The sequence below is a fragment of the Bos taurus genome, chromosome 6 (assembly GCF_002263795.3).
Source record: "Bos taurus isolate L1 Dominette 01449 registration number 42190680 breed Hereford chromosome 6, ARS-UCD2.0, whole genome shotgun sequence".
In the NCBI taxonomy this organism is placed as follows: domain Eukaryota; kingdom Metazoa; phylum Chordata; class Mammalia; order Artiodactyla; family Bovidae; genus Bos; species Bos taurus.
In genome coordinates this window covers 103472688-103500392 of record NC_037333.1, presented here as the reverse complement: position 1 = coordinate 103500392, position 27705 = coordinate 103472688, and the positions used below count along the sequence as shown (strand labels likewise).

Genomic DNA, 27705 nt, shown 5'->3' with positions numbered 1-27705 from the left:
CCAAGTGCTCCTCTGTTAATGCCTGCTCCGTTCTCTAAGTTTCAGCTCAGGCCTGTCTCCTCCAGCAAGCCTTCTCTGATACACAGTGGACGGACTCCCGAGTCTACGCAGGCGCAGCAGGCCCCCTTTCCTCTCTCCCCCTCCCCCCATTAGCGAACTGAGAAGCTTTTGGAGAAGGAGAACCATAGGGGTGCAGGACTGCAAGGAGAGGGGCTGGGCGGCGAATTGGCAGCTCATGGCCAGAGGGCAAGGCCAGTTTTCGCGTCCTTTTAGGTTCAGTTCAACCCAGTCTGTTCCCACTGCCTGAGCCCTCGTTGTGGATGAGCCCTTGGACCAGCTCAAGGACCCATTCCCACAGCTCCTGGTCAGGCTGTGGAGGGATGTTCTACCTATACGGCTTTTCATTAGAATCCAGCTTGGCTAAGAGATGCCTGCGCGCACACGGGAGGATCCTGAGATACACCAAATACCAATTTGGGAACCAGGCAAATCATAATGATTGGCCAGAGGAAAACCCAAAGAAATCCCCCATATAGGTGACTGAAGCTGCCATGTGGGTGCAACTCGGGGACTCTCCATCTGAAAGTCTGCAGGTACTGTATTCCTTTTCCTCCTATAAATACTTTACTTGCTTCACTACTCTGTCTTTATGGAAATTCTTTTCTGCAAAGCCAGAGGGCCAGATCCCTTGTCACTGAATACGGTCAGGTGGCCAGGATCCAGTGCTTTCACTGCCATGACCCAGTCCAACCTCTGGCTGGGAACCCAAGCCCTGCTCCAAGCCATGCAGGCAGAGGCCAGACACTGGGGACCTACCTCTCTGGGGACACCAAGAGGGGAGCTCGTGTCTGGAGCCAGGAGTCAGCAGCTGAAGAATCTCCCAGAACTCTCCATGGGGGCAGGGGGCAGGCTCTTATTCCCCTGGGCCCTCAGGGACAGCTCACGCCTCTTCAGTCTCAGGCAGGAAGCCCGGTGCTTGTAGCCCCCTGCTCCTACCCCTCCAATAGGCCTTTCCTGACTTCACAGGGACAAGACAGTGGGGTTTGGGAACCTGAGAATTTATTAGCCAAGCTTTCCCCATGGGGTTCACTGCCCTCAGTGGTACCCAGCATGTGCCTGGAGTGAGACAAGGCAAAAGGCTGAATGCTGGAGCATTAATTCTTTTAGAAATTTAGAGGATGATTTCTACCTTAAAGTAAAATGCAAACACTACAGTTACCAAGTCCAAGCTCCCTCTGCTCGCCACACAACGGGACGATGGATCTGAGACACAAGGTGTTGAGGCAAGGAAGACGACAGTTTGGAAAGCCAGCTGATGGAGAAGATGACAGGTTAGTGCCTAAAAATAACCATCTTGTCAGGGCCTGGTTGCCAGGTTCTTTGATGGATCAGAGATGGGAGGGAGGTGAGGAAACAAAGTAAAAAGACTACTCAGTCCTTGCAAATTCCCCTAGAATAGCAAGCCTTAGGCAGGAGGATGTGTTAGTTTCACTTCCTTGCCATCCTTCACACATAGGCAGATCAGGTTATCTCACTGAAGCAGGCCATCATGTATGTTTATCATAACAAAAAAAAGGCTAGAGTCACAGAAGCAGATCCAGTGTAGATTTAAAATTAGCCCTTCCTGATTACACCATACTTTAAACTTTTTATTTTGTATTGCAGTACAGCCTATTAACAAACAATGTAACAGTTTCAGGTGAACGGTGAAGGGACCCAGCCATACTTACACAGTTGTCTGTTCTCCCCCAAACTCCCCTCCCATCCAGGCCACCCCATGACAATGAGCAGAGTTCCATGTGTCATACAGTAGGTCCTTGTTGGCTATCTATTTTAAACATAGCAGTGAAAATTAAAAATAAAAGCCTGAGTATCCAAAGAAATAGCCAGCGTAAAGCAAGAACGTCTGGTTTTTGCCCTCAGACATGTTCCCAAGAGTCTTGGAGATGCTCCTGGGGAAACATTTAAGAAGCACCGCATGGCAGAGAGTCTGAGTCCTAAAGCCAGACAGACACAGGTGTGACTCTATCTGCCCCATTTCCTATTGCAAGACCTCGAACGAGCCACGACTCCAGTCTAGCTGTCAGTTCCTTCATTTATACAAAGTAAATCTACATAGTAGTTCCCATCTTGCCAGCTTGGAAGGAGTGAAGAGGAAATGATGGAAAACCCAGAAACTTGAGCTGGATGTTGAGGGAGGTGAGGAAACAAAGTAAAAAGACTATTCAATCCTTGCAAATTAAAAGGACATGAAACCCCTCTCTGTTGAAACAGGTCCCTATGTTACCTCTGCTCTGGCCCTCATAGGGAATTAAGCTCCAAAGGGTAGAAGTGTGTGTGTGTGTGTGTGTGTGTGTGTGTGTGTACCCCAGCAGCCAGAATGAGAGCTAGCATCAGTACATGTTGCTTATAGAAAGAACAGATGCTGAACTCATCTGCCTATCTCCCTGCAAGATGCTCACTGCTGGACCTTGTCTGGTTGATGGCTGGCCTGGTGCTGGTTCAGACAGTAGGGTCTCTGGGTAGGCTGAGTGAATGAGTGACCACGTGGCATCTCCGTGGCTAGCCAGGGCTGGATGTAAGCATCTCCCTATAGGTTGTCTTAGAGGAAAGCATTGACCATCCCCAAAGAAACTAGCAGTAAAACAGGAGGCTTCAGGCAAACAAGTTCAGAGGCAGGGCCGGACTGTGCGACCCAAGGATGGCCAACTGCTAGAGGTCATGGGGCACGGCTGAGTCAGACCAGCAATGAATCACTCACCGCAGACCCTGATCTTCACCAAGAGGATAGTAACGCCCATCTCAGAAGGCTGGTAAGAAAGTTACTTGGATCATCAAGCTAAATGCTTAACAAATTCTAAGCACTCGATAAACTGAACCGAGCAACACCCTCCTCGCGTGAAGACCTGGCTGAGGTCACCGGCCCCGCTGGAAATCAGAGCCCTCTGCAAAACAAGACTCCTCCCAGAAGGTTCTCCTCGCTGGGAAGCGCGCCTCTGGCCGGGCATGCTCAGTGCAAAAGGCAGGGCCGGAGGCGGGGGTGGCTCAAAGTTTGGAGCAAACGGTCCAGGCTCCTCCCTCCGGCTAGGCAGCTCCGGAAAGCAAGAGAGAAGCAGGAGGAGGAGGCTACACAGGCCCGAGAAATCGACGGAGTGCACCGCGCCGCCCCGCTGGCCCCGCCGGGATCTGGAGTCCGGCAGCGGGGACCCGCCAGGGATGGAGCGCCGGGCGGCGGGCCGGGGCAGCGCGCGGCGGGAGGCGGGAGGCGGCGAGCCGGCCGCCTGAGCGCCCCCGGATGGCCCGCGGCGAGACGACCTGCGGGAGCGAAGCGCGGCTGCGGCTGGGCCGGGACGCGGTGCGGCCAGCGCCCGCTCTGCTAGTCCCCGCCGTGCTGCTGGGCACCGCGCTCGGCCTCGGCCTCGGCCTCTGGCTCGGCTGCCGCTCCGTGCGCCCGCGTCTCCGGCACCAGGTGGGTCTGCCGGGCGGGCGGCCGCGTGTGGGATGCAAGGGCGCGGTCCCCCCTCGGCGCTGGGGTCCAGGCTTCCACTTGAGCCTGATCACGGGCATCGCGCGCGCGACGGGTCCTGCCCTGGGGACGGGTGTTCCCCTTCTGCTCTGGGAGGCGGCTGGAGACAGTAACTGCAGTGGGAGGCGGCCAAGTGACAGATGGGCTTAACTTGCGATTCCCCGGAAGGGTCCGCTCCATCCAACAACTGCCTGTGACCTTAGCCAATGAGGTCTCCAGGCTGCGGTCTCCTCTGCAGCATCAAGGATTTTGACAGATGCGCTGGGCTCACCGTGGGGGGCTGGAGGGCAGGGAATTCCCTCACCTGCCCTAGTCTCTGCAACCGCCTGTCCATTCTCCTTCCTTGCTGTGTGGATTCCCCCGCTAGCCCCGCTGGAGTCCGCTCTGCTACATCAGCATGCACTCATCATCCCACACAGCAAAAGTTTGCTGAGCATCTTCTACTGCTAGACACGGCCAGGGGACAGCAGTGTGCTCCTGCCTCTGGAGCAAGATGGAGTTGGACAGATTACTAGTAAATGTTTGATTGTAACACAGCCAGATGAGTTCTGTAATGGGGAAATGGAAACACTAGCATTTACTGAATGCTGGCTGTATGCTGGGTGCTGAGCCACACTCTGTACCTGAATTGTCATCTCATTGAATTTCCAAAACAGCTTTGTGAGCTGGTTCCATTAATGTACCCATTTTGCAGATGAGGAAACTGAGGCACAGAGAGATTAAATATCTTGCCAAATGACAGGTGTGTTTCACCCCAAAGCTACTGTATTGGAGGTGGATGGGATTGGTCACAGGTGGCTGCCTGAAGGGGATTAATGGATGTTTCGTGTGGCAGTTGTCATTATGGAATCACATGTTGTGTGGAGGTATCTGGCATACAGCAGTCATTCCATCAGTGGCGGAATGATCACTGTTTTAGGTCTTTGTGGCTCGGACCTCCTTGAGGGATGAAGTCTGGTTGGATCTGAGCTAAGGTAGTGTGGTCTTGTCCCCCCATTTCTGGCCCATGTGAACAGGGTATGCAGTCAGCAGATGTAAGCCAGGTGACTTCAGAGGAGTGTCATGCTGCAAAGAGATGATAAAGGTTAAAATTAACATAATGCAAGTCTCTTGTAGGAAAGTCTGGGTTGTCAAATCCTCCTGGTAATTAAAAGACATTGGCTTCTTGTGTGAAGAGAGAAGTCACATGTCAGAGCCTTCCGTGGGTGCCAGGCCCCTTGTCAAGGGTTTGTGGCTGTTTCCTTCTCTAGCCTCACTCCAAGCCTGAGTGGAGGCTGTCATCCTCACTTACCAGGTATGGACGTTGAGGCTCTGCAAGTTGTTCTCTGTCCAGGGTCATGAAGAATGAACAGTGGGCTGGACTTTAACGGCAGTCTTTCTGAATGCCTAAGTCAGAATTTTTCATCATCCGCTACCTGCTGAGGCAGGTGTTAGTATCTGTTTTAGTCTGCTTGGGTGTCTATAGCAAAAATACCATCAACTTGGTAACTGATGAACACAAACATTTCTCAGAGTTCAGGAGGCTGGAAGTCCAGGATCAAAGTGCCAGTATGGTTGGATTCTGGCAAAGGTCCTCTTCCTGGTTGTAGACGACTGATTTCTGCCTGAGTCCTCTCATGGCAGAAGGGGCAGGGGAATGGCTGGGGCCTCTTTTAGCAGGGCACTAATCCCGTTCATGGGAGCCCCATCATTATGATCTAATAGGTCCTCCCAAAGGTCCCGCCTCCAAATACCATCACCTTGGGGGTTAGGGTTTCAACATATTAATTGACAAGAAAGGTAAGGGACACAGCATTCAGACCATAGAGTCACCCATTTTGCAACTAAGTTGAGGCTGACAGAGACTAACCAAGCTGTCTGGGTTTGTACAGCTGGTTAGTCACAGCTGTACTAGTCTAGTTGAGGGTGGTGGTAAGTCCGTTCAGGTCTGTAGCCATGGAGGGGGTTCATGGTCAAGGGTAGGACTGATGAGATTTTCTGATGGTTTGGATGTGATCTTTGCAATATTCTTTTCTAAATGTCCTCCGTTTCCCACCTCTAGTCTCTATTTCTAAAATGCACATCTAACAATATGACTCCCAGTTAAAAACCTCCAGTGGCTCCTGGCTGCCTACACAAGATCATGTCCAGTTTCCTTGCATGGTTCATAAGGTCACTGACCTTCCTCAGGGTATCCAACATAGCACGCAGGTGTCTGTACATCCAGCCATCCAGAATCCCCTTGATCCCCAGAAACCTCTGCACTTCTGCGCATCTGTTCTCTGCCTCTTGTCCCACTCATTCTTTAGATCGTTGTTGTTCAGTTGATGAGTCGTGTCCAACTCTTCGCAACCCCATGGACTGCAGCATGCCAGGCCCCTCTGTCTTTAACTATCTCCCAGAGCTTACTCAAATTCATGTCCCTCGAGTAGGTGATGCTATCTAACCATCTCATCCTCTGTTGCCCTCTTCTCCTTTTGCCTTCCATCTTTCCCAGAATCAGGGTCTTTTCCAGTGAGTCGACTCTTCACATCGGGTGGCCAAAATGTTACAGCTTAAGCTTCCACACCAGTCCTTCCAATGAATATTCAGTGTTGGTTTCCTTTAGGATTGACTGGTTTGATCTCCTTGCAGTCCAAGGAAGCATCCTTTAGAACCCAGAGAGAAAATCATGTAGGGAACTGTTACAACCCTCAGGCTGGAGCAGGCACTTCCTCCCTCAGGGATCCTGGGCACTCTGGTCCAGGTCACCCAGCTTATAATTCTGTCTTGTACCACTTTCCCTTTGTGGTTTCTGTTTTATTAGTTTTATTTATTTCATCATTAAAACTTTGTTTACATTGGAGTGACTAATGTGTCCACCCTTAGGTGTGCATGCCAAGTCACTTTGATTGTGTACAACTCTTTGCAACAGGGTCCTCTGTCCATAGGATTTCCCAGGCAAGAATACTGGAGTGTATTGACATTTCCTTCTCCAGGGGATCTTCCCAACCCAGGGATTGAACCTGCCTCTCTTACGTCTCCTGCATTGGCAGGCAGGTTCTTTACCACTAGTGAATCATGTGCATAATTTAAAATGTTCCTTGGCAACCATTTCTCACTTCTCTGAAGCCATCTTGTTTGACTCTTGTTCAGCTGGCTGTTTTGGTCATTCACTTCCCATATCTAAATAACCTGCTGATGTGGCTGCTTGACGTCCCACTGTGGAAGTGGGGAGTGATTTACTAATAACTCTTTTTTCCCCACTCTTCATATTTACACCCTTCCCACACACCATCACCACCTCCTGTGTGGTTATGGGGTACGTTTGGTTAAATCAGCATTTGGTGTTTTCGTTACTGCAATTTTGTAAACATAATTCACTGTCAGCCAAGGATCTGCAGTGATTATGAATATTTCCTTTCTTGCACAAGATTTTGTTTTCCTTGAAATTAATAATCACCCATTTTTCATTTCCTTAAATTCTAAGTACAAGTCATTGATTTAACAATAAACTCTCTCCCATTTATCCCCATTTCCTTTCAAGATATTTGAGTACATTAGGTATTTGATCAACTTCCTCTTTTAGAAAAACTTGTCTCCCAGAAAGATTCTGAACTCCATCTGAGCTGGTTGCCTTCAGACTGTTGCTACTCTCAAAATGAACCAGACCAGTAACATCAGCATTATTGGGAGCTTGTTAGAAATGCCAGTTCTTGGACCCCACCCCAGACACACTGATGAGAATCTCTAGAGGCGGGTCCAGTGAGATGTATTTGACAAGCCCTCCCACGATCCATTGGTTTTTTAAAGTTATTCAATTACAGTTTTGGAAATAACAAGAATATTTATACTTATGTGTCATTCTCCACATTAAGCTGTTGCGTGTGTACACAAATATTAATATGCTTGTTATCTCTAATATTGTCATTGGGTGATTTTTAAGAAAATACCTTCAGATCAGATCAGTTGCTCAGTCGTGTCCGACTCTTTGCGACCCCATGAATTGCAGCACGCTAGGCCTCCCTGTCCATCACCAACTCCTGGAGTTCACTCAGACTCACGTCCATTGAGTCAGTGATGCCATCCAGCCATCTCATCCTCTGTCGTCCCCTTCTCCTCCTGCCCCCAATCCCTCCCAGCATCAGAGTCTTTTCCAATGAGTCAACTCTTTGGATGAGGTGGCCAAAGTACTGGAGTTTCAGCTTTAGCATCATTCCTTCCAAAGAAATCCCAGGGCTGATCTCCTTCAGAATGGACTGGTGGGATCTCCTTGCAGTCCAAGGGACTCTCAACAGTCTTCTCCAACACCACAGTTCAAAAGCATCAATTCTTCAGCACTCAGCCTTCTTCACAGTCCAACTCTTACATCCATACATGACCACAGGAAAAACCATAGCCTTGACTAGACGAACCTTTGTTGGCAAAGTAATGTCTCTGCTTTTGAATATGCTATCTAGGTTGATCATAACTTTCCTTCCAAGGAGTAAGCGTCTTTTAATTTCATGGCTGCAGTCACCATCTGTAGTGATTTTGGAGCCCCGAAAAATAAAGTCTGACACTGTTTCCACTGTTTCCCCATCTATTTCCCATGAAGTGATGGGACCGGATGCCATGATCTTCATTTTCTGAGTATTGAGCTTTAAGCCAACTTTTTTACTCTCCACTTTCACTTTCATCAAGAGGCTTTTGAGTTCCTCTTTACTTTCTGCCATAAGGGTGGTGTGATCTGCATATCTGAGATTACTGATATTTCTCCCGGCAATCTTGATTCCAGCTTGTGCTTCTTCCATCCCAGTGTTTCTCATGATGTACTCTGCATATAAGTTAAATAAACAGGGTGACAATATACAGCCTTGACGAACTCCTTTTCCTATTGGAACCAGTCTGTTGTTCCATGTCCAGTTCTAACTGTTGCTTCCTGACCTGCATACAAATTTCTCAAGAGGCAGATCAGGTGGTCTGGTATTCCCATCTCTTGAAGAATTTTCCACAGTTTATTGTGATCCACACAGTCAAAGGCTTTGGCATAGTCAATAAAGCAGAAATACCTTAGGTAATCTTAAACTCTAGAATGGTTTCTAATGTGAACTAATTGATCCTTATTATTCATGGATTCAGTGTTTTCATATTTGCCTGCTTACTAAAATTTATTTTGTAATCCCGTAAATGGGCACTTGGGGCGCTTTTGAAGTGCTTCCTGAATAGGAGCAGAGTTGAGAAACATATGAGTTGCCTGGCGTGCAGTTTCCAAATGAGACTGAACAAGGCCACACTCTGCTTTCTTGTGTCCACTCATACTGTCAACAAGTGTCCTTTCCATGTTCTCTTTAGTGCCTTTCTTTCTTCTCATCTTTGTGCTTTCTGTTGGTGCTTCTGTTGTTGAAAATGAAGTGTGGCGCTGAAGTGCAGCAGTCTAGTGTTTCTAAGGACAAGGAAGCTGTGCTGTGCTATGGAGAAAATGCACGTGTTAGATAAGCTTTGTCCAGGCACGAGTTACAGTGCTGTTGGCTGTGAGTTCAAGGTTAATGAATCAACAGTATGTTAAATCAGGCATCTTTAGACAGAGACACACGTAAAAAAAAAAGTTATGTATTGATTGGCTAGTGAAAATATTTTCCAGTAGTCATGTATGGATGTGAGAGTTGGACCATAAAGAAAGCTGAGTGCCGAAGAACTGATGCTTTTGAACTGTGGTGTTGGAGAAGACTCTTGAGAGTCCTTTGGACTTCAAAGAGATCCAACCAGTCAATCCTAAAGGAACTCAGTCCTGACTATTCATTGGAAGGACTGATGCTGAAGCTGAAACTCTAATACTTTGGCCACCTGATGCAAAGAACTGACTCACTGGAAAAGACCCTAATGCTGGGAAAGGTTGAGGGCAGGAGGAGAAGGGGACGACAGAGGATGAGATGGTTGGATGGCATCTCTGACTTGATGGATGAGTTTGAGTAAACTCCGGGAGTTGATGATGAACAGAGAAGCCAGGTGTGCTGCAGCCCCTGGGGTTGCAAAGAGTTGGATACGACTGAATGACTGAACTGAACTGAACTTAATGAAAATATTGTGACCAGAATCCGTGTTAAGCTGTTGCCCCACCGCAAGGAGCTGTCAGGCTACTGGGGGTGGCAGCCATGGTGGTGACCAACTCAGAAGAACAATGGAATGAGCCTCGAGCCAAGTATCACTTCCAGGGCCTGAGGACACTGAGATGGGGCTTTGGGGGATTGTCAGGAAGGTGACACGTGGTCAGCCTTGAAGGATGTGGAGCTGATTTCCAGTGGGCCTGGAGGGGAGCACTGCACACAGAGGGCCAGGCGGTGGAGGAGGGGCGGAGACCAGTAGACATGACGGCTGGGCGGAGGGGGGCTGATGGCTCCTGCAGGGCACTCGGCTGACCGACTCTGACATGCTCTCCCGCTCACCTCCACCTTTGGGGTTTAGAAAGACGACACTCAGAGTCTGCTCAGGAATTTGGAGTCTAACATCCAGACCCCGTCGGCAGCTGGGTCCCCATCCAGGAGGAGGAAGAGAGAAGCACTGACTTCAAAGGATGAGGAGCCTCTAGACGTAAGTGGGGTGTTGGGGTGCATCGGAGGAAGGCTCACGTAGGATGTCCTGTGTCCAGGACACAGATTATCCAGATGAGCCCCAACAGATTTCATGTTCCAGTAGGCATCTCTTGGAGGTATAACTTACACACTAAAAACACAGATTTTCAACTTACAGTTTAATGAGTGACAAGTGCATACACTCTTGTCACCGAGACCCCAATCAGGAATGTTCCTTTATTCCAGAAATTTCTTCAGTGCTCCTTGCACAGACAGCCACTGCTACAGTTTCCGTTGCCACGATTGGTTTTGCTGCTCTCGAGTTTTACATAAGAGCAATCACACGCTTTCTTGTGCCTGCTGGTCTAGGTTGCTTCACTGATCAGTCATTTGTCCCTTTCAATTGCTCATTCTGCTGTGGGGATGTGTCACCAAGTGTGGGTTGGTTTCCATGCCTGGTTATTCTGAACAAGGCATCTGTGAGTGTGTGTAAGTTTGTTTGTTTGTTTGTTTGTTTTTAATTTTATTTTATTTTTAAACTTTACATAATTGTATTAGTTTTGCCAAATATCAAAATGAATCCATCACAGGTATACATGTGCTCCCCATCCTGAACCCTCCTCCCTCCTCCCTCCCCATACCATCCCTCTGGGTCGTCCCAGTGCACCAGCCCCAAGCATCCAGTATTGTGCATCGAACCTGGACTGGCATCTCCTTTCATACATGATATTTTACGTGTTTCAATGCCATTCTCCCAAATCTTCCCACCCTCTCCCTCTCCCACAGAGTCCATAGGACTGTTCCATACATCAGTGTCTCTTTTGCTGTCTCGTACACAGGGTTATTGTTATCATATTTCTAAATTCCATATATATGCGTTAGTATACTGTATTGGTGTTTTTCTTTCTGGCTTACTTCACTCTGTATAATAGGCTCCAGTTTCATCCACCTCATTAGAACTGATTCAAATGAATTCTTTTTAATGGCTGAGTAATACTCCATTGTGTATATGTACCACCGCTTTCTTATCCATTCATCTGCTGATGGACATCTAGGTTGCTTCCATGTCCTGGCTATTATAAACAGTGCTGCGATGAACATTGGGGTACACGTGTCTCTTTCCCTTCTGGTTTCCTCAGTGTGTATGCCCAGCAGTGGGATTGCTGGATCATAAGGCAGTTCTATTTCCAGTTTTTAAAGGAATCTCCACACTGTTCTCCATAGTGGCTGTACTAGTTTGCATTCCCACCAACAGTGTAAGAGGGTTCCCTTTCCTCCACACCCTCTCCAGCATTTATTATTTGTAGACTTTTGGATCGCAGCCATTCTGACTGGTGTGAAATGGTACCTCATAGTGGTCTTGATTTGCATTTCTCTGATAATGAGTGATGTTGAGCATCTTTTCATGTGTTTGTTAGCCATCTGTATGTCTTCTTTGGAGAAATGTCTATTTAGTTCTTTGGCCCATTTTTTGATTGGGTCATTTATTTTTCTGGAGTTGAGCTGTAGGAGTTGCTTGTATATTTTTGAGATTAGTTGTTTGTCAGTTGCTTCATTTGCTATTATTTTCTCCCATTCTGAAGGCTGTCTTTTCACCTTGCTGATAGTTTCCTTTGATGTGCAGAAGCTTTTAAGGTTAATTAGGTCCCATTTGCTTATTTTTGCTTTTATTTCCGATATTCTGTAAGTTTGTTTTCATTTTGTTTCATTTCTTTTGAGTAAGTATCTGGGAGTGGGAGTTCTGGGCCTCTGATGGAAATGTTAAGAGATAGATGTTCCCTATACCTTTCTTTTTATCCCCTCCCCCGACGTCCCCCATCCTGAGTCAGCCCATAGGGTATCACTTCATACATGAGCGCCGTGGATGAAGGGGGCATTTCTTCCAAAGAAAGAATGAGTGACTTCTAGTCACTTCCTAGTCCCTAGAAGGTACCACAGACTCCAGTCATTCAGCATCAATTGCCAAAAGGTAAATATAGACATCTAGGTAAAGAGGGAGGGAAAGAGTGAGAAAGAAAGAGAGAAAGATGCTGGGAAAGGCAGAAAGATAGAACAAAGTTTCTTATTTAGTACCTACTGGATTCAAGGCATTTTTACATATGTCATTTTTGAGTGATGTAAACCATCAAGTGAATTCTCTCATGCAATCCTTTCAGCACTCCATGATATAGACCTTGTTTATATGCCCATTTTCCAGATGGGGAAACTGAGTCTTGTGGAGCCAGGTCACTGTCCCAAGCCTTGAAGCTGATATTTGGACCTGGGGATGTTCAACTCCTGTCCGGGAGGGCTGCGTCCCCACACCCCCATGGCCCCTGACAGTCAGGGACCTGACTGCAGCCTCCGCTTACCAAAGGAGGAAAGCGGGCCGGGTGTTTTAAAACAAATTTCACCAAAAAGTTGGAAATCCATAGGGGAAGCTTCTGGATAAGCTGAAAATCCAGTTTTCGAGAGTCACACACTATCCGTACTTCAGGGATCGGAAGCCCCAGAGCTGCAGAGGAAGAGAGAGCGCCTGGCTGTTCCCAGAGATGAGTCCGCCTTTCCTCGTCTGTGCTGTGTGTCTCCAGCTGACTTGCTCAGCCTCTGTTTCCAGGTGCTTGTCTCTCCAGTGTCTGTCTGTGTGCGTATCACTGCATCCACCTGTATGTCCATCTCTCACTTTGTGTCTCCACGTGTCTCTGTGTGACAGTGCGGCTGTGGAATGTCTCTCTGTCTTAGTTTCTCTCTCTCCCTCATCTGTCTCTCTCATTCCCTCTGATCCCCTCACCACGTAGGATTAAAACTCTGCTGACAGAAATGAAAACAAAGATCCATGAGAAAACCTGTGGGCAAATATTCCTGACAGCCCTGTTCACAGTAGCCCAAACTTGGAAACCCCAAATGTCCATCAGCTGATGAACCAGTAATCAGAATGTGGTCGCTCCATACAATGAAATACCATTCAGTCGTAAAAATAATACGGATAAACCTTGAAAATAGGATGCTAACTGAAAGAAACTGGTCACAAAAGACCACATGTCATAAGATTCCAAGCATCTGAAATGTCTGGAACAGGTAAACATAAAGAGACCAAAAGCAGATTGGTAGTTGCTTAGGGTAGGGACAGGGGGTGGGAGGGGTAGAGGGGACAGCTAAAGGGTACAGGTTTCTTACAAAATGACAAAAATGTTCTAAAATTGACTGTAGCAAGGGCTGCATGTATCTGTGAATACACCAAAAAGCATTACATTGTACAATTTACACAGTTTAGTAGCATGAATGATATCTCAATAAACCTATTTGAAAAAAACTTTTCTCACATAGAAGACGACCTCAGATATGATGCAAAAATGCTGGCTTTGGGATCCAGAATCCTGGAACCCAGGCCCAGCTCTGCCACCTGTGTGCTGTGTGCTGTTGGGCAAGCGACACAACCTCTCTGAGCCTCAAGGCTCTGAGCTTTGTGATGACGGTGGTGGTGGTGGCCCCTTAGGGTCACCCAGGAAATCAACTCTGTAAATCCTTCTAGCACAGAATGAATCAGTCCTTGCTGGGGAGCCCAGTCTGTCTGCCTCCCAGAAGGCTAACCCACTTCTTCCACCTAGTAATGTTTTACCTGTGAACTATTTAGCTGTGCCTCGCCAATGCCCATTATCTAGCTAATAATTGCCAAGAGTTACAGATCTGCCTGTTCCCGTGACCGGCTTTGCCGAAATACCCCTGTCTACAGCAGACTGAGCTTGTCAAGGAATGAGGGCAGGGCTGACTTTAACAGGGCGATGAGCTGTAACCCTGACACCCTCCAATGCCCAGAAAACCAAGGCATTTGGGGTCCATATCACTCCTTGCATGAACTCTGCTTCGATAAATAGCTCACATTAGCCAAAAATACACAGAAAGTTCCAGAAGACTCTGGGAACTGCTGCTTCACAGCCTCGTCCTGTCCTTTGGCTTCGGAGAAGCGAGGGGTGGTGGGGCACAGCTCCCCTCTGGATGTGTCTTTGCATTTGCTGAAAAGAGTACCTTTTGTGGGCGAGTGAAATGGTTTTTCTTTTCCGACAATTATGTTTTAATTTTCTGAATAATTGCGTTGCTTCAGCTGAAGAAGTTTTACATTGTAAATCTGCACTACAGCCTATTTTCTGAATAATTGTGTTGCTACGGTTGGGGAGATGATCAGAATTTAGAGGACAGTGGAACTTAATAAGAAGCACTGTGAGAAACTGGAAACGGCCCAGGCTCCCGGTCCTCAGCTCCACTTCTGCACATCTCAGGTGGACCCCTGCGTCTACATCCTTTATTTCTTATATTATGTTTTTCCCTGAAGTGCAGTGTGTGTTTGGTGTCGCCCCTGTAGAAGATGAGCCCCTGGAAGGCAGAGAACAATCCTTCCTCTCATCTTCCACCCCCGTCCACTCTGTCCTTTCTCTCCACCTCTGTTTGGAAGAAGTGTCAAAACGCACAGCACCCTTTCTGCTTCCTCATCTTTCCTTGAAGAAGTGTGTCTTCTCTGGATCATCTCTGGAGGCCAGCTTCATAGGCAGATGACCTCCCGTGTGGCCACTGAGGCCCTCTGCCCAATTACCCACTCCCTGTTCCTGGACTTTGCTGTCCTGAAATTCTTAATCACTTTTGACTAAGGGCCCCTCCCACACACACGCACGCCAGCCCCTATTTTCATTTGGCACTGGGCCTCGCAAAGTATGTCACCAGTTCTGAAGTCAGCCTTTTTGGTCTTACTGCCACGCTGTTGTACCATCTTCCCAGCAAAGATTCAAGAGACTGTGACTGATGGGCTGCTGGGGGCTGGGGGCAGCTATTCTGTATTCACTCAGATCCAAGGAAAGCCAGGAAGCGAGGGGAGTTGTATGGTTAAAAGCTTGTTTGAGAGACTTCCCTAGTGGTTCAGTGGTTGAGAATCCACCTTCCAATGCAGGGGACACAGGTTTGATCCCTGGTCAGGGAACTAAGATTCTACATGCTGCAGGGCAACTAGGCCTGAGTGCTCTCACTAGAGAAAGCTCACGTGCACGCTGCAACAAAGAGCCTGTGCAGCCAAAAATTTTAAAAAAAAAAGAGCAATCATTTTTTTAAAAAAAGGTCATTTGATTGCTTTGGGGAGACTGGATTGGAAAGTGTCCACCTCTGAGCCTTGCTTTACCTCTCTATAAAATGGGCATGATCATGACTGAGTCATAGTGAAATGAGCAGACATCCATCCAGTGGTAGCACGCAGTAAGTCCTTGGTACATGCACAGGGAGTCAGGTAAGAGGCTGTTTCAACCCATTGGGGTAAGTACGATGATGGCTTGGGCCTGAATTGTGGCCCTAGAGAGATGCTTAGAAGGTTAGGGTGGTGGGATTCGTGGTTGATTGGATGTGGCAGGTGTGGGAGTGACCAGTACCTCCGGATCTGACTTGTGTCCCTGGGGGGTGGTGAGGCTGACCTGGGGGCTTCTCCTCTAAACTCCCACTGACCTTGCAATTGCATGGCTCTCCCTCTCATTTCTATCTCATGGAAGGAGACGGACAGTGGCAGCTGAAGAGGAGAGCTAGGGAATCTGAGCTCTAGTCCCGATCTGGACATTTAGTAGCTGTGTGACCTTGGGTGCACAGCTCAACCTCTCTGTGCCATCTTCTCCATCTGGGAAATGGCAGCATCCTTGGAAGTTTAAGGAGGGGGCACATGTTGGTGGACGTCCCCCATTCTTGTCATCTGAGTCTGTTTTTGTAAGCAGTGGTAAAGAAACTGCCTGCCAGTGCAGCTAGACATAAAGACCTGGGTTCGATCCCTGGGTCAGGAAGATCCCCTGGAGGAGGGCATGGCAACCCCGCCAGTATTCTTGCCTGGAGAATCCCATGGACAGAGGAGCCTGGTGGACTGCAGTCCACGGGGTCGCAAAGAGTTGGACATGACTCAAGTGACTTAGCACATGCACAGGTAGAGACAGACATGACAAGACCTGGGGCCCTGCCACAGAGCTTCCTTCTGTCCCACTCAGAAGGGCACTGTGGTGAAATCCTCTCTGAAGATGGGTACAACCCACATCACAGGCTCTGTCGGGTGCTGTTTCAATGTCTCACGTTGTGAGGAAGTGATAAGTTCTTCTGCATTCCCTGTGATAGGGTATGTGGTTCCAAGGAGAATGTGGCAATTGGCAACCAATCGTTTGTCATGGAGTTCTTTTTTTTTTTTTTTAAGATTTAGTAGAAAGGTGTTGGCATCTGGTTCAGAATTGCTGAGTTGAGATTCCTCCCTACCTGAAGGGCCAGGCTCCTGACTGATCTGTCTGCTTGACTTCATTCACCCACTGGATGTGTCCAAGCCCTTATTCAGCACTGACTGTGCAAAGCCCAGGGGTGACCCTAACAGGAGAGCAATACAGAGAGGATATGGGGCCGTGGAGCAGGCTACGAGTCAGTCTGTCCAGCTGTGTCAGGGAGATGGATCCTGAGCAGAGGTTGATGGCAGCTCTTTACTACTGAGATTCAAAGTGGTCCATCGCCTCACTTGGGCTCTGTTCTAGCATCTCCGCTGGGGGCTTTGTCCATATCCACATCCCCGTCCCTGGGGGAGATAGGCTACCTGCTTCCTGTCTGGGAAGATGGAGGCTCAGAAAAGTGAAAAGATCTGCCAAAGCACATCTTTTCATTTTATGATCTAATCAAAAGACTTGCACGAATATTGCCACACGTAAGTTTTTATACACTTGGTAGAGCTAAAAATATTAAAGTGATTCACAACTTTTAGGAAAAGTTTTGGTGTTGTCATGTTATTTAATTCCTTATTTCTTCCAAAGCTGAAGACTTGGAATTAAATGAAGAATATGCTTTGTAACATCTGTCCATTCATCCCCTCACCCATCTGTACCTCTGTCTCTTCCACATCCATCCGGACACCCATCTATCCATCCATCCATCCACCTGCCCCATCCATCTGTCCATCCACTCATATATCCATCTATCCATCCATTCGTCCATCTATCCATCCATCCATGCTCCTAGCAAGTGAGCACTGCTTGGCTCTAAATGTGTCTACTGTCGTCCCTTCCCAGGGCCACTGTTACCAATGGGATGTGGCACTTTGGAAACTCAGTGGTTTGTCCTTCATTTCACCAAAAGCCTCCCCACGCCATTTATTCTTTCTTCTTCCCAGGAATACGAGCCGTCTTTCAACAGCAATATCACAGCATTTGCACTGAAGGCAAAAGTCGTCTATCCCATCAATCAGAAGTTCAGGGTAAGCGTCCTGAGCTCCGTCTTAGAAATGCAATTTACCAATAACGTGCTGGAGATTGGGGTAGAAGGGGGGAGACGCAAATGTGCAGTTTGGGGTCCTACTTGAGGATTTTATGGCAAGCCATTTTAATAGGGATAATTTTGTGGCTTTGTAATGGACCATGCCCTTAGGGTGGATCCATTTTACGATGGTGTTGTCAGGCGCAGGGTATGCCCATGGTGGAGCAAGTATTCTCATGACGCCAGGCGACAGCACAGCAGGGCAGCATCCACTCTCCTCTTTCAACACTGACACAAATACTGATGCTGATACAAGTTACTAACATTACTCCTCATTCAGAGACCCCAGGACTCATGCCAGCAGCTGACACTTAACTGAACACTTACTGTGGGGCCAGCGTAACACTCAGCGTCTGTCATACATTAGGCGTTTCAGTTCTCCTCACCATGTTCCTGTAAGGAAAATAATACCATTATCTCCACTTAATGCACAAGGAAACTGAGGCCCAGAGAGGCTAATGACCTGTCGGAGGTCATGCTGCAGGAAGTGGCTGGGCCAGAGTCATACCCGCAGGTCTTACACCTGGAGCCAGGAGTTCACACCTGGGGCCAGGCATTTTGCAGAGGGCAGCATAATCCCTAATGCTTTGGGGAGCCCTCGGCCTAGGAGATGCTCCATGAAAGAAGGAGTTTCCTGCTTGAGTAAGTTAAGGAAAGGACGGCCTGCTCTCCTGGTGATAAAGAAGACAGGCTTGAACCTAGCTCCCAGCTCAGCCATTTACTCCTAGCCATTTCCTGACTTCTCAGGGCCTCAGTTTCTTCATCAACTAAATGGGGATAAAGGGCCCTTCTGCCTCACCTAATCATCTTGAGGGTTAGATGGGGTATTGGGTGTAGGACTTAGAACAGTTTATGATGTCTGCACACTCAGTACACATTCAGTTTTTTAAATTATTATTTGCTTTTGAGGACAGCAGGGCGTATCGAAAGCTCTGAGAATTCCTGCACCAAAGAAATGATTCCAGGGGCTTTCCTGGCGGTCCAGTGGTTAAAACTCCATGCTCCCAAAAAGGGACACGGGTTCAGTCCCTAACTGGGGAATTAAGATCCCATAAGCTGTGACACGGCCAAAAAGGGGGGATAAATGATTCTACTTTGTTTACACAGACTTTCCTAAACTAATTTTTCTGTGGAACATTCACAGTGAGCAGTAACTGCTTATAGTTCATGGAACTGCCTCCTGGACACACACTAGGAACCACTTCCTTCACTATCTGGTGGGTGGGTGACAGCTCGAAACTCCCAGATTCAGGACGTTTATTCCTCATGAGTACCTGTGCTGGGCAGGCTCGGTGGTGGGCACTGCAGATTATCCGGTGGTCAGGAGGGCACTGTCCTCACCTGGAGGCCCTCCCAGCCCTGCAGATCTTGTAGGACAGTGTGTGGTAGCAGGCAGGACAGAAGTGACCCAGGACCTGTGGATTCCACCCCGGGCTGGGCCCAGGGAGCAGGGAAGGAAGATGCAAGGGTCTGTGTCCGGAGGGAAGGAGGTTTCTGCTCCACAGACGGTGAGTGAGGGGAATTTGAGGCATGGGAACCAGAGTCCGGAAAGGCCCAGAAGCATGGGATGACAGTGAGGGTTTGGAGCTGGTCACCAGCTCAGTGCCCTCTGTACACACCTCTGGGAGCAGCAGATTTGAGGCTGGACACACGGACGGCTGATGTTTGCTGAGCCCTCCGGCTGTGCCAGGCACTAGGCTGTGTCCTCGTGTGGTCATGGCAGGGGGCAGGGGCGTTCCCTGGTAAGGAAGGTGGGTCGACAGACAGAGAAGGTGGGGTCTGAGAGCTGGCGGGGAGGAGCCTGGTACAGAGGGGCTGGCCTCCAGGGACGAAGGATGAGACAGGAGCTGTGATGCGGGTCCCTGGGGCCATGGCCATGCCCCTGGGGTAGAAGCTGCAAAATCCACTCACACCCTCCCCATCCTCCCTGGCCTGGCCTTCCTGGGACCCACTGCGTGTGTCGTGGGTAGAATTACAGAAACACGCTGGTGATGGGTCACGTGGACTGAGAGGGCGCTTTGTCTCCTGTCCCCCAGCCTCTGGCCGACGGTTCCTCCAACCCATCTCTGCACGAAACCTTAAAGCAGGCCGTCCTGCCGAACCAGCCGCTGGAGGCGTCCCCTTCCAGCAGCCTGGGGAGCCTGAGCCAGGCCGAGAAGGACGACTGCAGCTCCTCTTCCAGCGTCCACTCGGCCGCCAGCGACGACAGGTTCCTGGGTCGCAGCTTCCTCGGGGCGAGCAGCTTCCCCGAAGTGCTGACCTGCGAGAGGTGAGGAGGGGCCAGGTGGAGGACTCAGACTGACAGGCCATATCCTGGTCAGTGGAGGAAACGGAGGCCCAGAGTGGTTAAGGACTCAGCCGTGGACACACAGCGACCCAGTGTCAGAGCTGGAGCTGAACGTGTGGCGTTGGCCGGCAGAGGGGTTAGGGAACCCAGCCTGGGTCCTGAAGAGAGATAGGAGGGCCTCTTCTAATCACTGACCTGCCTCATGCCCTGCATAGCAGTGCTGGAACTGGTTAAGTGCCTTCTGTGTACAAAATACTAAGCACTTTGCAGACATTATCTTGTGAGCACGAAGACCAGATCTGTCTTATTCACAGCTGTGTTCTACCAGCCAGTGGGAGCCTGAGACAGATGCAGTGATGAATAAATATTCATGAGTCAAATAATTAATTCCTCTTAACAGCCTTCAGTCATTAAGGTTGTGAAGTAGATGCTAATATTGCCTTCATTTTACAAAGAATAAAATGAGACACAGAGAGGCTGTGACTTGCCCAAGATCACACAGCAGGTGAGTGTTGGAGTCAAGTTTGACCCTGGTGCCTTGTCGTTAGCAGTCCACGCTCTAAACTGCCAAAGTGCCCAGTCCAGAGCAGAGTTCAGCACACAGTAATTATTCAGTAAAGGAGTCAGCAGATTTGTGTATTGGTCCTCAGGCCCCTGTCGACTTAGAATTTCTGCAAGTCCCCGCGGGCCTTGGGCGAGATGAACAAGGCACAACCTGGCTCAGAGCTGGGGAGAGAGCAGGCTCAGAAGATGTTGACCCTGCAGGGGGCCCCAGAAAGGACGGACGCCATTGACTTGGAGCTTTCTTGGCTCCCCTGCCAGGCTGGAAAGGGATATTTCTGAGCATTCAGACGTAGAGAACTCGTAATAGCTCAGGTGGGAATGTAGTATTTAAAACACCTTTGCTTGTGCAGGAGAAAAAGTCAAAGGCCTTTATCTACATGCTGTCACTTATCTGCCCCTATGACCACATGATTGCTACTAGGTTTCTCTGACTGTTGATTTCCTGAGTCAGTTTTCCCATCTGTAAAATGGGCATGAGAATGTGTGCATGATGGCAGAGGGGAAGGATGACACTTGATGCTAGACCTGAAAATGCCGGGGGCAGGGCCAGAGGAAGTGTTCATTTTTCTTACCTTCCATCTGTTCCTGTCTCCCGTCTTTGATTCTCAAGAGCTGTACCCTTCTGGCCACACGTGGGTTTCAGATGTGTTCTTTGATTTCTCCTCAGCGCCCTGGGTGGCCGTGAGGAATCTTAGCACACTGCTGAATTTAACGTCTGCAGTCAGGGTGCACCGTAGCTCCTCCTGAGCAGGGCTGTCCTGATAACTCGGCAACCTCGGGCCCCACTTCAAATCCGCTGAAAGTCTCTTCTGTTTCTCTTTGCATTTTTCAGTGTGGACCTTGACTTGTGTGTCTACAACCTTCACTTAAAAGACCTGCTGCAGTTGGACGCGGCCCTGAGGCAGGAGAAGCACATGGTAGGTGGAGTTCAGGACCCAGAGGCCTGCCCTCCGTGTGTGTGGAGTCCTGGGGACGCTCGGGAAATGGGCATCCGTGACAGCAGAGCCACCGCTGAGTGGGGAGAGAGAGACTAGGCATCCGACCACAAAATGCCTGCAGATGGGGTACAGCGCTGTGGGGGTTAAGGGCTTCCCTGGGGGCTCAGTGGTAAAGAGTCCGCCTGCCAATGCAGGAGATGTGGGTTCAATCCCTGGGTCAGGAAGATCCCCTGGAGAAGGAAATGGCAACCCACTCCAGTATTCTTGCCTGGGAAATCCCACGGATGGAGGAGCCTGGCGGGCTACAGTCCATGGGGTTGCAAAAGAGTTGGACACGACTTAATGACTGGGCATGTACACATGTGGGGTTAAGCAGATGGCTGGGTACCTACTCTCTGGACACACCTCTTGATGGAGACAGAGAACAAAGAGAAAAGTATTTTTGGAGGAAGGATAATGGTGATCATAAGATTTAGGATCACTAACTATTGAGCGCTTACTACACACTAAGCCTGGGGCTGTCACACAAGTGGTTATGTTAAACCCCATAAAACCTGGCAAGGTAGGTGCCATTAATATGTCCACTTTACAGATAGGGAAACTGAGGCACAGAGAGGAGACAGGCCCTAAGTCATAAAGTGCTAAGTTGGGGCTGAGATGCGTAGTTGCGTACCTTGTCTGAGTGAAGAGAGGAGAAATCAGAGCCATGGACGTCAGGAAACAAGATAGTCTGCCAGACACACATGAATCGATACTGGATCCAAGCCACAGGAAGTCAGAGGAATGAGTCCCACTGCAGTACAGAAGCCCCTGGGCTAGCCAGGCAGCAAGGCCACTCGGGCTAAAAGAGGAATTATCGGGACTTCCCTGGTGACCCAGTGGTTAAGACTCCACCCGCCTACTGCAGGGGGCACCAGTTCGATCACTCCCTGCTCAGGGAACTGGATTCCCACGTGCTGCAACTAAAACCTGGCACAGCCAAATAAAAAAAATTTTTTTAAGAGGAGGAATCATTTCTCCTTGAGACATATCCTCTGAATTACTGAGTGAGGGAGGAGACCTCCTGAGAAAAGGGATGAGAGAGAAGACCTGTTAGGAAGAGAAGGGGAGGGGTAGATGGAGAGAAAGACAGACAGACATAGATAGGCCCACAGGTGCTCCATTAGAAACTGGGAAAATAAAAGGACATTAAATTGAAGATAAAACAGAAAGAAGTTTTGCTCTATGTAAGCAGAACAATCATCATGATCAGGCCCCAGTATGTGAAACCACGAATCATCCTAGGATTCCAGATTCCTGTGTGGCCCCTGCAGAAGCCCAGGTATGAGACACTCACCCTTCTGAAATGCAGTCTGCTTTCATCAGTCTCACCTGGTCCTGCTTGGGTGCAGGTGGCCCTGGCAATTCTTTCCAAGGCTCTGCTCCCTGGGGGTGATTGTTTCTGTGCTCAGAGCCCCATCGGGCTGGTGAGGGACATAGTCCTGGCCAGCCTCACCCCTGGAGCAGCCAGCGACTGCCCACAGGGAAGCAGCCTGTTGTCGTGGACAGAGCATTCACCATCACTCATCTGCCCATCTTTCCTGTGGGTAGCCTCCCTACCCTTCTGAGCAGTACCTGCCTTTATGGAGCCTACTGTTCCGGGGAGAGATGGCAATCAAAAGACTGCACAAAATGCACAGAGGCAAAAAATATGACAAAGCAAATAAATGATGGAGTACCATGAGAGTGTATAAGAGACGACCTGAGGGTGTGTAGGCTTTGAGGAGGTGATCAGACTTCCATGGAGGGAGACACTTCAACTGGAACTGGGAAAGTTCCAAGAGCACCAGAAACAAGAACTTCCAGATGTTCAAGGTGGTTTTAGAAAAGGCAGAGGAACCAGAGATCAAATCGCCAACATCCTTTGGGTCATCGAAAAAGCAAGAGAGTTCCAGAAAAACATCTACTTCTGCTTTATTGACTATGCCAAAGCCTTTGACTGTGTGGATCACAACAAACTGTGGAAATTCTTCAAGACATGGGAATACCGGACCACCTTACCTGCCTCCTGAGAAATCTGTATGCAGGTCAAGAAGCAACAGTTAGAACTGGACATGGAACAACAGAATGGTTCCAAATTGGAAAAGGAGTACGTCAAGGCTGTATATTGTCACCCTGCTTATTTAACTTCTATGCAGAGTACATCATGAGAAATACCAGGTTAGATGAAGCACAGCCTAGAATCAAGATTGCTAGGAGAAATATCAATAACCTCAGATATGTAGATGACACCACCCTTATGGCAGAAAGTGAAGAGGAACTAAAGAGCTTGTTGATGAAAATGAAAGAGGAGAGTGAAAAAGCTGGCTTAAAACTCAACATTCAAAAATGAAGATCGTGGTATCTGATGCCATCACTTCATGGCAAATAGATGGGGAAACAATGGAAACAGTGACAGACTATATTTGGGGGGCTCCAAAATGACTGCAGATGGTGACTGCAGCCATGAAATTAAAAGACACTTGCTCCTTGGAAGGAAAGCTATGACCAACCTAGATAGCATATTAAAAAGCAGAGACATTACTTTGCCAACAAAGGTCCGTCTAGTCAAGGCTATGGTTTTTCCAGGGGTCATGTATGGATGTGAGAGTTGGACCATAAAGAAAGCTGAGTGCTGAAGAATTGATGCTTATGAATTGTGATGTTGGAGAAGACTCTTGAGAGTCCCTTGGACTGCAAGATCAAACTAGTCAATCGTAAAGGAAATCAGTCCTGAATATTCATTGGAAGGACTGATGCTGAAACTGAAACTCCAGTACTTTGGCCACCTGATGCGAAGAGCAGGCTCATTGGAAAAGACCCTGATGCTGGGAAAGATTGAAAGCTGGAGGAGAAGGGGATGACAGAGGATGAGATGATTGGATGGCATCACTGACTCGATGCACATGAGTTTGAGCAAGCTCTGGGAGTTGGTGATTGACAGGGAAGTCTGGCATGCTGCAGTCCATGGGGTCAGAAAAATTCAGACATGACTGAGCGACTGAACTGAAGAGTCAGAAACTTGGGTTCTAATCCACCCTTTGACACTTATCAGCTGTGTTACTGTGGCTAAGTTACTTTCCCTCTCTGGGCCACTTTAGGATAGGTGTGAAAATAATATACTTCCAGCTCTTACTCTATGGAATTATGGAGTTAAGTTGTCCCACTTTGAAAAGTCTCTGTGGATACATATATCTATGGCTGATTCATGTTGGTGTTTGGCAGAAGCCAGCACAATATTATAAAGTAATTATCCTCCAGTTAAAAATAAAAGAAAATTTAAAAAACACATAGAAAAGAAAAGTCTCTGTGGGCAAAGCTCTGGGCTCTTTGGGGATGTGTAACCAGCATCATTACAGCAGTGTTTAAGAAGCACTGATACTCTGCTAGGCTAAACACTTTAAATGTCTGATCTCATGGAAACCTTACTGCTGTTTTACTCATGAAGAACCTGAGGCTCAGAGATGTCAATTAGTTGCCCAAAATCACATAGCTGGTAAATGGCAGAGTCAGAACCCAAATGAGGTTTGTTTGAGTACAAAGCCTGTGTATCCTCAGAGCCCAGAACAATGCCCTGCATAGAGTAGGTGCTCAGTAGAAATGTGTCTGGCTGAAATCAACATCATGCTGGGAGAAGTGCTTTCTAAGCCTGGCCTTTCATTCTCTGCAGGGCGTGTCTTCAGGTGTGAGGACCTAGAGAAACACAGGGAGGAGGAGAGAGCCATGTTATACAAAGACTTCAAATTTTGTTCCTCTGGTAGAGATTTGTTATCACAAGTCAGATTTCAGAAGTGACTCAGACCAGAAGCTTAGAGCTCCCTGGCAGCCCTTGAGGAAGACAGGGTACTGGACTTGTCTAGGAGTTTTTAAGAGCATCTTTAAGAGCAGAATGGCAGAGATGAAAATAGATTAGGGTCTGTGGGAAGGGGGTGGCTACTGTCAGATGAGCAGTAGGACCGGGGGTTTCTCCTGGTGCTGGAAGATTGTCTATCTTGTTTGTGGCAGTGGTTATAGGAATCTATTGTTCAGTCACTAAATCGTGGCAGACTCTTTTGCAACCCCATGGACTGTAGCATACCAAACTCCTCTGTTCATGGGATTTCCCAGGCAAGACTACTGGAGTAGGTTGCCATTTCCTTCTCCAGGGAATCTTCCCAACCCAGGGACTGAAACTAGATATTGGCAAGTAGATTCTTTACCACTGAGCCATCTGGGAAGCACACAGGAATACATGAGGTAAATTGCATAAAACCACAAACACACATACACACACAAATGAAAGCCTGCAAAAATGAATAGAAAATGAGTAAGGTCGGTTAACTGTACTGGACCTATGTCGATTTCCAGGTTTGATATGATGTTAATACCACAGTGATGTAAAATAGCAGACCTGGGGGTAAAGCACACAGAACTCTACTATTCTTGCACCTTCCTCTAAGTCCATAATTATTCTAAATTGAAAAAGTTTTTAAAATTTAAGGAAGTGGGACAAAACCAATAAACATTACTGTTTCGGTTTGGGGTCAAAAAGAAAATAGATTTGAGATGGACATCCTGAGAAAAGAATGTTACTTTACATAGCCTTAGACTTCAGTGGGTAAAAAGCCAGGCCAACTTTTATCTTCTTAGAGCTTATTGGCAAGCATAATGAGACCACAAAAGAAGTCCCAATAAATTTAAGGGCAAACTCATATCAAGCATCTTTTCCAACCACAGTGGTACGAAACCAGAAATCAGTTATAGGCATACGTTGGAGATATTGCAGGTTTGGTTTCAAATGACTGCGGTAAAGTGAATATCATAGTAAAGTGAGTCACGTGAGCTTTTGGTTTCCCAGTGCATATGAAAGTTATAGTTACACTGTACTGTTGTCTATTAAGTGTGCAATGCATATCTAAGAGAACAATATGCAATCTTAATTTTAAAATAGTTTGCTATTTGAAAATGCTGACCATCATCTGTGCCTTCAGCAAAGTGTAATCTTTTTGCTGGTGGAGGATTTGAAATATTGCAAGACTTACCCAAATGTGACACAGAGCCACAAAGTGAGGTAATGCTGCTAGAAAAGTGATGATGAAATACTTGCTCAACACATGGTTGGTACCTTTGATTTATAAAAATGAAATGTCTGCAAAGTGCGGTTAAAGCAGAGTTCAATAACACTAGGGATACCCGTACAGGAAGAAAACTGGGAAAATCACAAATACGTGAATATTAAATAATGTGCTACTGAACAACCAATGAATCAATGAAGAAATCAAAGGAGAAATTGAAAACTATTTTGAGACAAATAAAAGTGGAAATAAAACTTACCAAAATCTGTGGAATGCAGCGTAAGCAGTTCCTAGGGGGAAATTCATAGCCATCCAGGCTTACCTCAGAAAATAAGAAAAATCTCAGATGAACAATCTAACTTTACACCTGTAGGAACTAGAAGAAGAAAAAGAGAAGCCCAGAGTTAGTAGAAGGAAGGAAAATAACAAAGTTCACAGTGGAAATAAATGAAATAGAGACTAAAAAAGTAAGCATTGAAAAGATCAACGAAGCAATGTCTGGTTCTTTTAAAAGATAAACAAAATTGACAAATCTCCTGATCAAAAAAGAAGGATCAATGGCTTCACTGGTAAATTCTACCAAACACTTAAAGAAGATTTAATACCTACCCTTCTCAAACTCTTCCAAAATACTGAAGAGGATGGGATGCTTCCAAACTCATTTCACTAGGCCAGCACTTCCCTGATACCAAAACCAGATAGATTCCTGGAAAAAAAAAAAAAAATACAGACTGCCATCTCAGGTAAAAACAGATGCAAAAATTCTCAACAGAATATTAGCAAATCAAATTTAGCAGCAGATTGAAAGGGTTATAGCTTCCCTGGTGGCTCATGGTAAAGAATCTGCATGCAGTGCAGGAGACCCAGGTTCAAACCTTGGATCAGGAATATCCCCTGGAAAAGGGAATGGCTACCCACTCCAGTATTCTTGCTTTGAGAATTCCATGGACAGAGAAGCCTGGCCGGCCCCAGTCCCTGGAGTCACAAAGAATCAGACAGGACTGAGCAACTAACACTTTTCACTTTTTAACACCATAATTAAGTGGGATTTAGTCCAGAAATGCAAGGAAGGTTCAACATCCACAAATCAATCAACATGATACACCACATTAACAAAATGAAGGATAAAGATCATATGATCATCTCAAAGCAGAAAAAGCACTTAACAAAATTCAACATGTATTTATGATAAAATCTCTCAACAAAGTAGGCATGGAGAGAATGTACCTTAATGTAATAAAGACCATACATGACAAACCCACAACTAACATCATACTCAACAGTGAGAAGCTAAAAACTTTGCCTCTAAGATCGGGAACAATACACATATGCCCACTCTTGCCACTTTTATCCACCATTGTACTGGAATTTCTAGGGAAGTTAGACAAAAAAAAGAAATAAACAGAATCCAAAATGGAAAGGAAGAAGTAAAGACTCTTTTCAAAAGACCTGATTTTATACATAGAAAAGACTTTACAGAAAACTATTAGAACTAATGAATTCCATGAAGTTGCAGGGTACAAAATCA

General features: G+C 47.4%; 2 protein-coding genes across 8 annotated transcripts in view; one reads left to right on the top strand and one right to left on the bottom strand.

Moving 5' to 3' along the window:
• EVC2 (EvC ciliary complex subunit 2) overlaps positions 1-2920 on the bottom strand; it is a 165317-nt gene extending 162397 nt beyond the window's left edge. Inside the window, exon 1 of the mRNA XM_024992973.2 lies at positions 2762-2920. The gene's annotated coding sequence lies outside the window, so the exon portion shown is untranslated. The remainder of the gene's footprint in view (positions 1-2761) is intronic.
• A 69-nt stretch (positions 2921-2989) lies between these two features.
• The window catches only part of EVC (EvC ciliary complex subunit 1), a 104935-nt gene continuing 80219 nt past the window's right edge, over positions 2990-27705 (top strand). For 2 of the 7 annotated variants that reach the window (XR_009494752.1, XM_059887351.1), the window contains exons 1-5: positions 2990-3469; positions 9929-10054; positions 17174-17257; positions 19353-19585; positions 21000-21084. Coding sequence is in view for 6 of the 7 variants with exons in the window: in XM_059887351.1 (XP_059743334.1) it covers positions 3296-3469; positions 9929-10054; positions 17174-17257; positions 19353-19585; positions 21000-21084 (702 nt within the window). In the remaining variant the exon portion in view is untranslated. 7 annotated transcript variants of the gene reach the window in all.